At 35.6% G+C, this 17,965-nt stretch overlaps 1 protein-coding gene across 6 annotated transcripts in view; it reads right to left on the bottom strand.

Annotated features, from left to right (window-relative positions):
- DGKH (diacylglycerol kinase eta) overlaps positions 1-17,965 on the bottom strand; it is a 164,304-nt gene that overhangs the window by 33,054 nt on the left and 113,285 nt on the right. For all 6 annotated transcript variants that reach the window (XM_081046611.1, XM_081046613.1, XM_081046610.1 and 3 more), the window contains exons 13-17: positions 16,653-16,737; positions 10,487-10,572; positions 4,171-4,270; positions 2,403-2,676; positions 1,484-1,606 (exon numbers count right to left, since the gene is read on the bottom strand). In XM_081046611.1, the coding sequence (XP_080902737.1) occupies positions 1,484-1,606; positions 2,403-2,676; positions 4,171-4,270; positions 10,487-10,572; positions 16,653-16,737 (668 nt within the window). The remainder of the gene's footprint in view (positions 1-1,483; positions 1,607-2,402; positions 2,677-4,170; positions 4,271-10,486; positions 10,573-16,652; positions 16,738-17,965) is intronic.

Genomic DNA, 17,965 nt, shown 5'->3' with positions numbered 1-17,965 from the left:
TTAAACTAACTGTAAAGCACTGCACAAGTACCATTAATCATTACTGTTAACATTATCACACATAAAACTTTATCGATAATCATTGTAATCATGGGTAGAAATTTAAGGAAGAAAATATAAAGCTCAACATAAAGAAAAACTTTCTAACAATTAGAGCTGGGCATAAAAGTAGGATGGAGAGAAAGTGAGTTTGAACCAATGAGCCTCTGTCCAAGGAGTTATAAAGTATGCTTGCATTGGATTACAGGCTGCAACAGGGACATACAAGGACGAAAAGATCTGAGTTATAGAACTGGGTTGTGTGTTGGAGTAGGTACTTATGCAGGCTCAAAGGACTAAGGTAGTAGATTATGTGTGTATTGGTTGTATGCCAGACATGTGAGGCCTGTAAGGTCTAATTTTCAAGTCTCAAAGAGTTTTAAATACAATTAAGAAATATTCTTTCAAAGTTAATGTAATTAGTAGCAGCAGCAGTGACAGTAGTAGGAATAATATTAATGAAACTGACAGTAAACACTCTTACAGCATGATGTACCAGTCACTATTCTAGGCACTGTACACATATTAAGTTATTTAACCCTCGCAATAAATAGGTACATTATGGAGTAGCTACATTTTTATCCCCATTTTACAAATGAGGAAAGCACAGAGAAGTTAAGTAATCTGCCCTAGTTTATATGTAATGAAAGTAAAAATTTAATGAATGCAAACAGTTCTGGTATGTTGACTTTTCATTGGTACTATGTAATTATTTTCATATTATCCTCTCATCTTCATTAATATTTTAATTCCTGCTTTGTTTTATTCTAGTAAATTAATTTTTCCATTACACTATATGATATATTAAAAGTATTAACATAAATCCATCCTCAACTCAAACCTAAAACTACTTTCACTTTTCTTTTTTTTTTTTTTTTGGTTTGAGGCTGAAGCAGAATAATATTGTATGGCAACTACTTCTTAATTTACTGGCAAAAATAATTTCAGTAGAGAAAGTGTTGTAACTAGATATCCTATCATTTTAAGGCTTAATTTATCAATAAGGATTATCAGCCACCTATGCTGATCCATGGACTCAAGGAACTGATGAATTATTTAAATGCCAAATTTTATGCATGTGGACCCTGCAGCTTTCACATAATTCTCAAAGGAATCTGTGGGCTAAAATAGGTTAAAATCTGCTGATTTCGGTGTTTGTTCCTTCATTCTTCAGGAAAATTAAGATATTTAGGCATATCGGGTCCCATTCTCCTTAGCTTACTATGATAATCTCTAGATTATATAATAACAAGGAGACGTGAGACTACTTAACAGTCTAAACAATGTTACCTTTATTGTTTTAGTATTCATGAATATGTAAGCTTTAAATTCTACTTGAAAATAAAAATACAAATAGTATATTTCAAACTGATAAGCTTTTTGAAAACTAAAAGCAAAATTACATTTATTTAATTCCAAAATAATTTTATCATAGTTTTCTTACCAGTTAATGATTCTTTTGTATCATCGTCTTTGGATTCTTCTTTAGATTCATCTGTTTCTGTGCTATCATAATCAAATGACTGATTGACTTGTTCACAGGGGTGAACTGTCTGGTCGTCCATAACTTTAAGTAGTAAGAAGATAAACACATTTGAACATGTAAAAATAAAATCCATAAATATTAATATTTAGAAAAAAACGGTTAGAAAAAAACGGAAACATCAACCAAAAGAAATCCCATATTCACAAATAAACACTAATCGGCAATGAACTTGGGTGTAATGTCTATAAGTACTAGAGATTATAAAACTAAATAAATCTGTCAAAATTGTATTTTTATTAAAAGAAAAAATAAGATATATTTTAGAGACTGAAATACAAATCCAAGTTACAATCTGTAAAGGGTTTTTGGATTTATTATTTATATTAAAATTAAGTTTTAGTCTACTATGAATATTCTACGAGAAGTATATACATATTAATATAAAAAGTAAAATATAGGCAAAACTTTTATAAACTCTTAAAAAAGCAACATAAACATTTAGGAAATAAATGTTAAGAAAATATTTTCCAAGGAGATTACAGGTTTGATTTTTGTTTAGAATTTAACAGATTCCAATTAAGAAAAAAAGATTTTAAATCTTAAAAATTGTATTTAAATAATTTTCAAGTTCATTTCAATGTTTCCAGTGTACTTTATTTCTGAGATTTTATGTTATGTATCATTAATATGCTGATCCGTACTACTCCAACAATAAATAGGATTAAGCACAAATTTCACTTTAATGGATTTATCTTCTTCTATCTTGTCTTCAAGAAAACATTTTAAGTGTGTCCAGTCTGACCAGTATGAAAATTTCACTGCATTTGTGATAAGAATGTTGCTAATGTCTTCAAAAGCTAAGTGTGTTCATTTGTACCTTTTCCAGCTTCTTCAATGACTTGCCTCACTGCTTTCTTTAAACTGTTTGCCCGCAACATTATTTCCTTTGGTTTGATGGCTTTCTGGGAGGACTTTCTTGTCGTGTCATCCAAGAGCTGTTCTCTGCTTTCACTCAAGGATTCTTCACTAGAAGATTCCACAGTATCTTCTTCTACGAGGAGAGGGCTGATGCCTGGGGGAAGTGGAGCTGCCTGGGAATCCGTGTGCAAAGCCTGGAGCAATTGTTCAAGCTTCTCATTTAGCACTGAACACTAAGAAAACAAAAAGCCGTAATGCATCTCCATTTCGTAGAGATGAAAGATGATATTTGAAATGAATGGCTTCTGATTTTAAAGGAAAGATGTGATGTTGGTATTTACCATTAATTGGCTACTATATATGTTATACTTTAGACAGCCTATGGACTAAATAATTTATCATTGTAAACACACAATGTGATTCTTATGTAAATTTATTGATTTATATTTCCAGAACCATTCAGACTCCATTTCATGGGTGAAAATCTTTACAATCTTTGTATAGCTATTTTTCCTTAAACAAACACTTTCCTATAAAGTGGAACATTACAATAAAAATTTTATATTATACAAAATTGGCTCTACATTACACAAAATATTGCATCAACACTTTGTTAAGGTAATCACCTTATGGCACCATTTTGAACAGGTCAAGCTGTGTCTTGCAAAGCTTACCTTCAATGCTTTGGTTTGCAAAGAAGTGAACAATGCCTAAGGAATTACTGGCTCAAAGAAAGAGCCAAAAGGAAATGCACAAGGAGAAAGAAGAGAAAGAAGGGAGATACAGAAAGAAAAACAAGCCTCCTCCGTGTTTCTTTCTGCTTTTCTTGAATTACCAAGGGTGAAGAAACATTTAGAACTGAAGTTCAGGATGCTACTGCCTAAACTTTTACCTCCACACAATTTCCAATTCTCTCCTCCTGCATTTATCTGTCTTTGATGACACACCAAGACGTTACAGCAGAAAGAGTGAAGAGAAACAAGTGTGACTAGAGAGAGTTTGTTTTCTGAAGTTCTCCACAGAGTAGACAAACATGAGAAAGAAGCTGAAAACTTCAAGTGTAGTTTTATTTCTATTTTCCTTTCCTTTTACTCAATTAAATCACCATCTACAGCATGAATCTGGGGGAAATTCCTTTGCAAGCCCAAGAGAGCCAAGCCTTTTCTAAGAATGCCCTGTCCTCTGGAAAGTGAAGACAGGAGCATAATTTCATGGCTCCATAAACTACTCTTACGTTAGTGTTAGAAAACTCACGAAGAGGGGAGAAATCTACAAAGATAAAGGTAATGAAGGAACAACCCTGAGAAGGACAGAAAACTGTAAACCTGGGCAATATGAGGAACTGTGCTGGAGGGAACATGACTGGTCAAAGTTTGCCTGGCAATGGAAAGCCATTCCTCTCCCCACGGGAACCCCAGCCACCCAGAATTCTCCCCCGTGACCAGATTATTGAGCTTTTCTTCCACGAGATGTCAATCAGTAGGAACAGGGACTGTATTTATAAAATTCAGTTTGTCGAATGGTCTTCAGTAATGCAGTTTTCCTACATCTTAAAGGAAAACTGTGAAACAGAATGTTTTTTAAACCCTTATATCTGATTCAAAGTAGCTTTTCTCTTGATTTAGGATGTTTTGCCAGGAAAATCACTTAATCAATTTAGCTGTAAAACAAGTTCAATGTTAACATTGTAAGAAACAGACTCTGATGCCCTGATGGCGTGTCCTTACTTTACTGGCCACAGCATCGGCTACAACGGCATTTTCCAACGTTTTTTCATATGCCTTCTCTACTTTGGAGACGAAGTCCTTTACAGTTGCACACAGTGTCCTTTCAGGAAAAGAAATTGTGCAATTTGGTAAACTCAGGAGGCTGATTTGCTTTGATTTATAAACATATTAAAAATACACACAACTACGCAAGCTGTCAAAATACTGCCATCGTGCGTATTACAAACCCACTTCTGTCTGCTGTAGGACGTGCCCTAGCTAAGTTCAAGACATTCTAAGAGATAAACAGATACATGAATAAATCTTGCTCTACATAATCTAAATAAATGTAATTTTAAGGTAATAACAAGCCTTTGTCAAATATCTAAAGTATATCTTAGTAAGAGTATTTTTAGATCCCATTTTAAAAAGCATTATCTCCTATACACATTATGTATTTTCATAATAACAGAACTTGAAGTATTGAACAAACAAGGATAAATTTATCACTTATGCTGTCACTGTTGCTTTACTATTCATCTTGTGGGTATCTTGATAAGAACATTGTTCCTGAAGAGAAAAGAAGTTTTGTATTACACAAGAAACCAAACCTGTCAGTTGAAATGAGTCATATAGTTTCTGTAAATCCATTCATTTTTTTCCCTTAAGCTAACATGCAAAATCAATTTAATTCAGGTCTTGCTACTGTTAGCAATATATGGGTTACCTGTTTCTTTTAATTACATTTGGTTTCTTTGTAATAGACTAAAAGAAAAAAATCACCTGAAACATTAACAAAATCTGTCTTTCGAAAGTCTTTGGAGCTGGTGTTGGATTAAAAATGACAACCAATGGAAAGGTACTACTATATGATAAGCTTAGTGTAGCAAGAGCTAACAGTGATTCTGAAAACAGAATCAGACTATTTAAAAATACTAATATTTATCTTTATCATTGGCATAGATTGAAGAATTTGAAAGAAACAAAAAAAAAACAAAAAAACCCCACAGGGTCCAGCAGTTATTTTTTCTGTTACACTCACAATTTGCTTTGGTATGTTACATAATGGTTAAATTTCCAGATGACTAAGTATTATGAAATCAGGTCATTCAGTAGACAAAGGTGTGTCTCTCCCAGCCCGCCCCCCAAAAAGTCACATTTATCATCAAGGAAATAAATTGCTCCTAACAAGTTTTGTTTTGTTCATTGTTTTTTTGCCAACCATTTCTAGATTTCACTTGGACAAAATGTAGTTATTTCCTAACCCTCAAGCTTTTTAAACTCCAATTTCTACAGAGAATCTAGCTTACTGTTTATTAGAGATGCATTCATGTTCTTCACACCAAGTTTTGTCGTCTTTTTTTATGTGCAATACTTTTATGGAAGTTCTTGAAATATTAAGGCAGGCTATGATGAAATTTCTTCTCTGGGCCTTATTATATTATGTTTCTCTGAGATGTCCCACTTCTAGGCATATTCTTTGATATTCCCTCCTCTTTATGTAACCCCAAAATAGGCTTTTTTAGCCATTAATACAACCCTGTCTTGATGGAATTTTCTCCTGGGTTTGTGCAATTGCATATGCTATAACATTATCGTAGGTACTTCTACTGGTATTTTACAATACTAACTGCTGGGGACAGAGCCTGTGCGTCCGTCCACCCAGGAATGAAAGGGGCAGCAGTAGCGTGTCCTCAGTTGTGCCTGTTGCTGAGGCAGACGGAGGCTGGAGGAGAGAGTATGACTCTATTAGGAGAATACTTGTCATGGAAGTTGTGGGAAGAATCAGAAGAAATGGTCTATCTTATGGTCCGTTATGTTTCATATTCCATATTCCAAAAGTCCTAGGATAATTATATTCTGGAGGAATTAACTTTTTATTATACCTAAAGAGTGAATGGAGAATTTTTAAAATAAAATATATGTAAAAATAGCATGATTTCAAAGTCACACCAATTGGAAACCTGCAAATTGGAGAAAAACAATTTTAAGATGTATTTACTATAGTAACACAGAAGAATTTCACCAACTGATAACACAGTTTCCTACTTTTGTACATGAAGCCTCCCAGAAAACACCGGCAAAAATCAAATAAATGAAAATGGAACATAGATTTTCCCATAGAGCTAAAAATATTTTAAATCTCTAATTACATCTCTAATTAATGTTAAGACATAATTTTGATGAAATGTTTCCAACATTACATCTCTTTAATTGTGTCCTCCTTTTTTGAAGTTGAATACAGTCAATGACGTGCCCCAAATCTACCGCGGAAGCTGACGGCACTCCACACTTACCATGCTTGGTGATTTCTACCATCATCTCAATTACACTACACATCTGATCTGTACTTCTTAACACTAGGAGCAGTACTTTCATTTGTCAGTTTTCCACTTATTTTCCTAAAATAGGGCCATACGACACTAAAACATGCAAACACTACTAAAACATGCCCAAATATAACCACATATTGGCATACAGGGGCCATCCGATGAGAACCTGAAAAATTCATGTTTCATTTGATATAAAACGTTTCAATCAGAAATTACAGGTGACATAGAAGTACTGGTGCCTAACATAAAATGCAAAGCCTACCTATCTATGTGCTCTGAGGAAAGACTCTAACTACTACATGGTTTACCCCATCTACTCAGTGAGAGGGTGAATTACAAGTCTCTCTACAGGAGATTCCAAATCTAAAATACTCTGGTTCTGGGAAAATGGTTCCAATCTCGTTATTTTTTCCTGCCAGTGATCCCATGTTTTGAAGGTTTGTCTACAGAACATATGACATTTATTCAATAACTTTGCTTTTCATTTTTATTCACACCTATGATTGCTAATTAGTGCTTCTGATTCTCAGAAGACGTTACCATACTGAACTGACAAAATTCGAAAGTCAAAGAAATGTTGACATTATGTTGCTTAACATACATTAACTCACACATTAGTTAACCCTCATATTAGCTCAACTAATGGAACGCAGCTTGTCCATAAGCATTATGAACATTTTTAAAATAGTTAAAAATAGCTTACAGGGAATTACTATTTTGTGAAATAAATATGAACATGCATAAGGGGATGAAAACATCCTGCCTAAATACTGTATCATTCAAATGGCATTAAAATAAGGGAGTTCTTCATTTTATCTAGGTGGTGGTTACAAGGAAGTGCGTGTGCGTGTGCGCGTGTGTGTGTGTTAGCTTTTCTAATCATTAAGTTGTACCCTTATGGTTTTGGTCCTTTGATGCATATATGTTGCACTTTAGTACCATTTTTTTTTTCTAAGCTGGGGGAACTATTATAGCTTTTACAAATCCTACAGACATATCACCCAAATGCAATATGTGTACTGTGTTTAGATTTCAATTTGAAGAAATTAACTGTTTGGAAAAAACAACAACCAAAAAAACCTTCTCGCTAAATGGAGAAATGCACTAATATAGAATTATTATTCATTTTATTAGATTTTTTAGAAGGATTATCAGATATATATATACTGAAAGTGGAATGAAACAATTTCTGAGATTTGCTTAGGATACTGTAGCAAAAGAAAGTGGGAGAGCACAGCAAAATGTTGATAAATAATGAAGCTGAGTGACAAGTACAGTGGGAAATCATTATACCAGTCTTTCTACTTTTACATATCTTTTAAAATGTCCACAAAAAATTAAAATAAAAATTCATCGTATTACTGGTACAAAGTTATTACATACATCCTCTCTTTTCTGTCATGAACCTCTATATGACAAATTCCCTAGAATTTTAATTTGGGGTCGTAAAGACAGGGCAGCCGGGCAGGCCTAGGAGTACAGATGAGTGACAAGGGGGGACCAGGGTGGAATAGAATCTGCTTAAAGGCAAATGAGCCAGTTGGGGAGAAATCCAAAGTTAAGGCTGAGAGCACAGCCTAGATAAGGAGCCAGGCCAAGGTCAAAGAAAAATTTGCAGTGTGATTGGGAAAAGCATGAGGTGATGATTTAATGATCGAATCCAGCACTCTGTAGTTTATAAGTCTATTTATTACTCGACTTAGTTCTATCAGCTTCATGAGGGAGGAAGGATAGGCATTCTTTCCATTCTTAAACCTGATAACAGACAAGGTCACAAAGCTAGCGAATGGGTGAGTCTCTAGTAGAGCTGGGATTTACTCCTGCTTAGGCAACACTGGGACTTACTCCATCCAGTGGCTTTCAAGCTGTTCTGTAGAAATACTTCAAAGATGCCACAAATGCTTGCTTCAAATTTCATTTAGAAATATATGATACCATTTTTTAAATGTTCAAATAACCATTAGAGATATTAAAGACAAATATGCTACCTTTTACTTTAAATTCACGAGTTTTTGTGAAATCTTAGACCAAAGCTTCTACTATTTTTATTTAATGGAAGGCAATTTCCCTATAACCATGTAACCAAAACAAAATACAGAAATAATTGGAAATAGCATTGAATATAAAACTATAACTGTCATCTGTAACCTTATTTTCTGTTTTTCATGCATGTCTCATAATCATATCCAATTTATCAATGCCAACAAAATAAAATTTGAAGTTATTTAATACTGGTATTCTACATAAAATTTCATTTGAAAAAAGATTCCCACTGCTAAAAATGTTATACTTCACAGGTATCAAGATTAAGAAAGATGGGGAGAGAAAAAGTGTGCTTTTTGGATCCTGTTTGTATCCAAATTTCATCACATTAATTCCGTTTAATTAAAAATATGTAAGTAGATCTTAAAAGTTCTCATCACAAGAAAAATATGTAACTATGTGAGGTGATGGTTTATCACAATTAAACTTATTGTGATAATAATCTTGCAATGTATACATTTATCAAATTATTATGTTATGTACCTAAAACCAATCCAATGCTATACATCAATTATATCTCAATTAAAGAAGTAAAAATTATATATATATATATATAAAACGTATAGGAGGCATTAATCAAAAAATATCCAACACATGACGGCCAATATTAAGGCTCTGCCAACATCCAAACTACGAAAGGTAACCAGGTAAAATTTTACTTAACTGCATTAAAGAATAATTCTATTATAATTCGATACACCTTAGAAAAAGTTCCATTTCAACTTGCCACTTTTTCTAGCCATGCCCTCTAAAATGTCCTATGAAGAAGCATTTGATTCACAGAGGAAGGGTGGGAAATGCAAAGGTCTTCCTTGTAGAAGTAACTTAGGAATACGAATTTAACCCCAGATGAGGAAGGCAAGAGGGAGTGCTCAGACCTGGGACAAACCGGAGATTCACACATTTTGCCATAAAGCCATACAGTCCGTTAAACAACACCCAACCAAACAACAACAAAACTACCAGTAGCACCGCCCATCAAACAAAGCAGTCTGTGGCCCGACAGTCCCAAAAACCATGTGCTTCCCTTGACTAAAGTCATTCAACCCTTTTCTTGCTGCTCAGTCCTGTTTCCTTTTCCTGGGGGTTATAGCATCAAAAGCAGCTGTCTTTACATTTGTATTTTTGTCACAGGCAAATTTGTGTATACTGATTTATCTTGGTTTTCCTTGGCTTCTTTACAAATTAAATACATAATATACTAAAGTTTGAGTATTTTTCTTCTACCACTTCCCCACTCCCTTTCTTCTTCCTTTTCTTGTTTGCCTCTTTCTCCGTCACAGTAATATTTCCTTGCTAAGTCAGAATCCTAAGGCAGTCTTTTTCTTTTGCTTATCAGTTGAAAATTTCAGTTGGTTTCATCCCTTCGTCTAATTGACCTTCCATTTCTTGTGACATCAGTACAGGATGCCTTAAACCTAAGTTTTAGATTGCTAGAATGCTGACATCAAGTAGCTTCAGCTCCATGTACAGAATCAACTTAACCAAAATCTGTTAACTTTGAATGAAAGTATAATTACACAATTTTAACATGCTGAGAAACATCATTTTGAAAAATCTCATCATTTTCTTTTCCCAATATAAACAGTTCCTAAAGAGTGTGTTTATGGAAATAATGAATTATAATGAAATGTGTTTTCCATATTGTAATTAATCATAAAATACATCTTTAAATAGGAACTTTGAGTAATTAAACTCTAAACAATTATTGCACCTTTTCAACAAAAATCTTTCAAATTATGCACTTAAAAAAATACCTTCTAAATATATACTCCACTGCAGATAAGATGCTAAAATAATTTCTAAAACTTCAATGCAAATTTAGTTCATCTAATTCGGTAAGATACTTCATAAATATTTGGGGGGAAAAAATTCACAAAGACGTGATACAAATAGTAGGAACTAGCTTTCCTCTCATTTTCACCACACAACTATTTTGTGACTTCAGCTCCAAAACTCACTTGGCAGATGATACGACTACTGCATGTTCATCAGAATTGAGGATTTTTGTAAGATGAGCTGCAACTGAGTCTTCATAAATTGTCATCTGAAAAAATAACAAAAAATTGACAGTGTGCTATTGTTGCTGGAAATAATACAATTCAGTTATTACTGCTTCATAAATGAGACCATTCATGACATGTGACACCAGGCAATGGCTACAATGGAATATATGAAAGAGTCATTATACAAAATAGGTAAGGATTTCCTTTCTGAGAAAGATTATTAGTTTCTGGAATTCTTAGCTTATATTATAAAAATTCATAAAAAACCATTACAAATTTTTTTTTAATTGTCAGAAAGCTGGATATATAAATAATTCCTATAAGTGAGTATATAAAAATGCCAGACAGCCTAATAAAACATGAGCCAAAGGCTACAAATTTAAAGATAAACATATCCAAATGGTCCATAAACAGATGAAAAGGTGTGTCACCTTACCACCCATCAGGCAAATGCAAAGAAAAGCCACTATATATTGGCCAAAATAGCTAAAATGAAAACCATAACAACAACCAGAAAATGTCAGCTATTGGCAAGAGCAATAGAACTGGCACTCAGAGCTGGTGGTAGAGAAAACTGATACTCTCTCTACAGAACTGTGGGCCTTGTCTATTAAAGGTGAACATATGCCTAACACCGTAGGACCCAGCAATTCAACTTCTACATATATGTCCCAAAGCAATGCAGACATGGGGTCACCAAAAGACATGCCCTAGCATGTTCACGGCAGCATTCATTCAACAGTAGAATGGACAACAAACTAGTAGGTTCTTGCAATGAAAAACTGGGGGGCAATGAGAATGCATGATTTACAACAATGCCACACTATCGATGAATCTCACAGAAAGCTGAATGAAAAAATTCAGAAACAAAGGAGTACATAGAAAAGGATCCTATTTTATCAAGTACATAAACAGACAAAACCAATCTATGCCGTTGGAAGTCAGGATAGTGGTGATTTGTGGGGGAGGTTGGGGTGGTGAATGAAAGGGGGCCTGAGCAGGGGTGCTGGTAATGCTGCCTGGAGATCTGTGTGTTGATCACATGAGTGCATTTAATCTGTGGAAACGTACCAAGCTGTACCTTTGTGATACGTACCCTTTTTGGTACGTGTGAGTTTTTTTAAATGCTGAATGCACTGTCATAACAATCATATAAATAAATATTTCTCTCAAATAGTGAAATATTAATAATTGAATGCTAGTCCTATATCCCCCTTTCAAGTTGACTCACACTTTAACATTCTGTTGAAAGAACACATCTACCAAATATGTGAAAATGTGCACAATATTTAAATAGCTTCATATTCAGAGCCTTCTATCAAATGTTTGCCTCAGATATATTCCATGTTAACACAGCTCAAAAACTTCCAGTATAAACCATCTGTTCTACTCAAGCTGGCCTCGTATGTCTTCTGCCTGACTCAGATATTCTTTTCATTGCTTTTTACCAATCAGCATCAGTTTATTCAGACTTAAATGAAGATAAATCACCACTCCCCCCCCACCATAAAGCCTTCCTGATTAGCCTCTTCCCAAAGGGACCTCATTCCTGATTAACATTTAATTCCACCGGTGGCTAATCAGTATGTGACTCCTTTAAATTTCTACCTTACCTCCTTCAAAGACAGACCACACAGGGAAAATAATGTTTACATGAAAGAAAGGAGGGGAGTCATAGACCCTCCAAGTTTCATGCAGTCTTCTACTGCCTCACAAATCCACATTATTGATCTCCTGGTCTAAACATTTAAAACTAAATTTTTACAGGTAAGATCAGAAAAATGAAAATACATTTTTTAAAAGGCAATCAAAGGAAATATTTTTCGCAAAGATTAGTTTCTTTTCCTACAGAGTAGAGTAGATGGTCATAAAGCCTAAGAAGGTAGACAAAAAATGTTTTAACTTATCATTAATTCCATGTGAATTCATCAAAAAACCACCAAGTTTTTGCCCATTAAAAATAACCAAAGGCATAGAATACAACCTCTTCCCCAGGAAAATGAAATAACTTCAATGTCCAAGCATAAAATTACTGATGTCACATATTAACCTATTACTTAGTCATTTAGCAGAGTCAGGAACGTAAGGTAGTAATAATGTACCAGGCACCCGGGATGAAGCAGGTTGTATACATTTATCCCATTAGTTGTCCCATTTCACAGCCAAGGAACCTGAGACTCAGGTGAGTTGAATGATTTGCCTAAGACCCACAGATGATGGAGAGCAGACAAGCTAGGGCCTTTCCCATCACACCGCCCCCTCCTCGCAAGTCTTGGTCTTTGCTTAACTGCACTCGTAAATAGAAATTCCATCATTTCTCAAGTGTATGATTATAACAACCTCATTCTTGGGCTTCCTGTATCTCTCCTGCTCCTTTTCAAACCATTTGCCACTTCACAACACCGTGGTGTGTTTTTTTTTCCTAAAAACACAAATCTGATCCTGCTACATCTCTGCTTCACGATGTCTGAGTGGATCCTTCTTCCTTCCAGATCACATCCAAACCCTTCCGCTAGCACACAAGACCTGCCATGATTCCCGTCTCTGTGATCCGAACATTCCTTTTGTGTTCTGTCCTGTCTGTTGCTGCTCTTCCCTGGCACGGCACGTCCTAGTACGACAGCACGACCTGCCATGCCCCACGTCTACCACGGTCCTTGCTGTCGGTCTCTATGTAATGCCCCTTTCAATTGGCTGGTCCCCACTCCTCTTTTTGTGTGCTGAAAACTAAGTTGAGGCCCAGCTTTCTCGGTAAAGATTTCACTGAACTTGCCAGGCCAGGAACCCTCTCTGGTGCACCCATTATACCCTGAAAACAACCTAAACGTTGACCATTCCCTTGTCTGTCCTTCTCACTAGACCAGATTCCAAAACTGAGTTCACGGCATTTTAATGTCTTCACAATTTTGTCACAGGGCTCCTAAGCCGAAAGAAATACCTAACAGTAGTTAACGCCAACCAATGTAATAAATATTTATGTTCCAACAACTTAAAAACCATCTGAAAAATAATATACATACATCAAAATTTAAAAAATCTTATTTCATTCTTAAATTACTACCTGTAAGCCTGTGGGCACTGTACACGTCTCAAACCTTGGAATCAGACCGGACAGGGATACCTCATTTCCTAATCCACACACAGTTTTGTGTGGTGGTTGCTTTTTGCCACAGCAACTACTGAAAGCCCAGCTTCACAAGAATATGATGTCATCGAAAGGAATGTAGAGCAACCTAATGTTTAAACTGTGCACTAGCTCAAACCGGAAGTTTGTGCGGCCTCCAACAGAAAACATTACCATGTTTTCTTTGAAGTTTAAAAATACCTCCCGGTAGTCCTCTGGGTTCACTGTGGTGCCCGGAGGTGCCCTGACACACAGCTTGGGAACCACTGCTCTAAGCTGACTAAAGCTAGAGGGTACGTGTTCTACTGCCAGTCCCAGGTACTGATAAGCACTTAATATTGTTCAAGGAATAAAAGAAACAATAAAGTTGCAACTTCTTGGCATGCTATTACCAGGCAGCTAGAAAACAGATAGAACTGAGGGGAGAATACTTTGATTATTCTATCAGAGTAAATTTGAAAATAAACTAATAGGAAGAATTCTGTTTGCAGAGACCAGGCTATTCTCCTCTGAGCTTTCAGGGAGATGACTGAGCTGCAGTTCACACCTTCTCTTTGGTTACCCTGACATTCATAAAAAGCATCTGTCGACTTACTAGATTTGCACGATTGGGGTATGATACCGAAGGGACCAAACGTATGACTCCTGCATCAAAGGCTTTAGATCCAGTTGGAAACCAGCAGGAATCTGGCTTCCAAGAAACAGGCAAGGCCAGAGGGCTTTGATGCCAAGACTCCCATTGCTCCAAAGGGTTTGGTATTGAGATAAAAAATTAACAATACAAATTTTTTATTAACTGCCTATTTTGTGCCAGTCATCAAGCCAGATGACCATGTAACGGTGAGTAGTACACATGGCCTGATCGCTGTAGTATGGTGGCACCGAGGTGATAGAAGGTGAAGGGCTATGAAACTACTGAGCTCTAGGACTCCGGAGATGAGGGGTGGCTGCTTGGAGCAGGTGACACCCAAGCCGAGACCCACGGTGGGAACAGGAGTGAGCTAACAAGCATGATTTCAAAGGAGGAATCCATATTTATTTGCAAAGGGTTAGAGAACAGAATGTGATGGCCTGGGGACAATACGTTAAATGTAAACAATGAACTTTCTAATACTGAGTACTAGATAACAGAATCATTGTTACTGAAGGAAATCATGAAACCACTAATTTTACAATGTTTAAAAAGTACAACAGCAAATAGAATTACTTAATTATGGCCGTAAGGAATTATTCAATACAACTATCTCAATTCCTTAAGCTCAGTAATTCTAAGATGCCAGGAGAATGCTAATAGTAAGATAATCAACCACCTTTTGTCTCTTTTTAAGGAAAACTAAGAAAATAAAAATTTCACAATCTGCATAAGGGAATCCAAAATGAATGTCTTATCTAAAAAATATATATAAACTGGAAAATTAGGTTGAGGCTAAGAAGGAACGTTCAGCTTACTCTTACTACAGTTTTTCAAGGTGTAAACGTCACATGGTGGCTGGTCAGTGACGTAGAACACTGATTTAACCTGTAATCTCACAGTATTCTATCCCTCTGTCACGAAATGTTTTAATAAGAAACCAAAATAAATGAGGTTTCATTCAAAACCCTTTTATACTAAAAAAAAGAAGTTTCTTCCATGTAGCCACAATTGTACCTCATTTAGTGACCATAAGTGATAAAAGCAAATTGCCTGCCTTTATTTTATATGCCAGAAAACAAACATCTCCAAAGTAAGTAGAGGAAAAGAATTCCCCCTTTTGTTTCCTTAAAGAGAAAATTAATAACATTTATAAAAATATTATTAAGAAAAACAGACTGGTTCCTATAAAAACACGTATTGTCTTTATGGTGGTATAAAATAATAATATAAATAAAAATGCTGCTGGAAATAAAAGTGAATATATTAATCTTTAATAGTAATTATTTCTGGGTGGCAGGACGGTAAGTACAGTTTTTTATTTTCTTTTTCATATATTTTTGCATTTTTAAGTTTTCCATAAGAAGTTTTTGCTACCTTTGTATCAGAAAAAGGTTTTCAAAATACAGTGAGCTTCTTTAAGCGGTAGCCCCACGCTTCTAGTTATCATTCCTTAGTTTTGACAAGATCATAATTTTCTTAATGACAAAACAAAGATTTCAACTGTAAAACAAGCAGATGAATTTTCCTCAAGGGAAAAGTAAGCTATCACAGATCAAATGGTCTTAGTGAGTCAGAGAATAAGCCTTTGAAAATGAGGTTCTGTTTTAAATCGCCAGTGCTTTGCGGTTTAATCAGAATGCCGAATCTTTAAGAACGTCTACAAACTGTCGTTATTAATGGCCTGTAGAAGGGATGGAATGAAGTGCCTTGGTGCTCTTCCTCTGCTTTATCTTGACTGACAGGCTCAACCTGGAGACCTGTTCTGATACACCCTCAACAGACCAGGCAAAACAGGGAGAGAGAAGTTACATAACATCCCGGCCACCAGAACTGGTGAAGGGACCAAACATATGACTCACGTTGCGTAAGGGAGCTGGGCTAACCTCTAAGAATCCAGCAGGTGCCGTTGGCCAAAGCAGAAGATGAGTAAAAGGTAACAGGAACCTGGCCTTCCCTGGAGCCCTGGTGCTAAGAGGAAGCAGGCAGGTGGAATAAGCAGGAACTAGTAGAGGCGGGAGAAAGGGGATTTGCATGCCTGATGCTTCACATACACTCACACACTCATTACCTCATTTAATCGTCAGGCCACAGTAGCCTCCCTCTACAGAAGTAATGGAGGCCCACGACGTGAGTGATGGGGCTGAATTCACACTCTCAGAGTGCTGGTCCCGGGAGGGCTCTAACCCAGATCAGAAGAGTTCTTTCCTCCCGGGAAGAGGACCAGAAGTAGTTCATGAGACCACACCCCAAATAATAAACCATGAAATTAAGTAAACGTACTACCGTATCATATGTTTCCTTATTTGTTCAAGAGAGTCACCCCCATTTTCCAATGGTAAATAGGTAAAGGGTTAAAGTCTTACATAAACTCCTTCAGATGCTTCTGGAGGTTCTGGAGGAAGAGAAGCCTTTGGTGGCAATTTGAGTTCATAGGTCATTATACTCCACCTGAAGAGAGAAAAATCTTTGGTCTAAAATTCCTTTAATTAATAAACTGATTTTATTCTCGTCTCATAACACTACATATGCACAAATATTTATCAACTATGGTTTACTGTACCTAAAACCACCAAATGGGAAAAGAGACAGAATTTTGGTAAGCTCATAAAAGCTGAGTTCCTAAGTTATGATTTCCGTATCTAATCAATTCTCTGACTAGCGATTTCCAGACGTTTCAAGGCCCTGACCCACAATAAGAAACACACACATCTAACCGCACTTCCCCTTCTTCACTGCATGCAATGCATTCTGACTTCTCTTTGACTTTTTCTGTTTCACTTTTGAAATAATGCTCACTGCAATTTACTAACTAGATGTTACAAGCTACTAATAGGTCACAGCCCAAAAAAGTTCTAAAACAATGTTGTAGATTAAATAAATGCATACTACCTATGAAAAAATAAATCGTTCTCCATGTCACAACCCGTCTTGCCAAGTCAGTTTAGACATACGTGAAATGAAAATCAGCTAAAGATCCCTCCTTAAATTAAGAAAGAAAGTAAGCATGGGATTGAGAGGAAAGTATTAATAGAAATAATGTATAATTAAAGCAAATTTATCTAAATTAGCTATAAATGTTAATTTCAAACCAAACATTGAATCATTTGGTGTTAGAGAAAAGCAATCAACTCCAGGTAAATCCAGTCTTTTATCTAAAATAATAATTTCAAAATCAGGGAAGAACAATTGGGTAGGGATATTATTATTGTCAAGAACAGGATGTGAAGTAAAGATTTTACAGGGTGGGTGATGAGGGTAAGGGGGATCAAATATATGGTGATGGAAGGAGAACTGACTCTGGGTGGTGAACACACAATGGGATTTATAGATGATATAATACAGAATTGTACACCTGAAATCTATGTAAATTTACTAACAATTGTCACCCCAATAAATTTAATTAATTAAATAAAAAAGATTTTACAAAGACACGAGCATAATAAAAGCAGTACTGGAACACATGAATTTTAAGAAAACCATATCAAAGCTGAAGTCAGTGATAGAACCTACAGGAAAATCCCCAAATTAGCATCGATATTTAAACAGAGCCCAGTGTATCATTCAGATTAGTCTTTGCATAAGAAATCCAAATACCCAGAAACACCTCTAAAAGACATAGGTTATAGATTAGGATGTATAAACTGAATAGTTATTTATAACTACTATTAAATTCTTG

Source organism: Rhinolophus hipposideros (genome assembly GCF_964194185.1).
Source record: "Rhinolophus hipposideros genome assembly, chromosome: 4".
Taxonomy (NCBI): domain Eukaryota; kingdom Metazoa; phylum Chordata; class Mammalia; order Chiroptera; family Rhinolophidae; genus Rhinolophus; species Rhinolophus hipposideros.
Note: the sequence above shows the minus strand (reverse complement) of the source record. Positions and strands in the feature narration are given on the sequence as shown.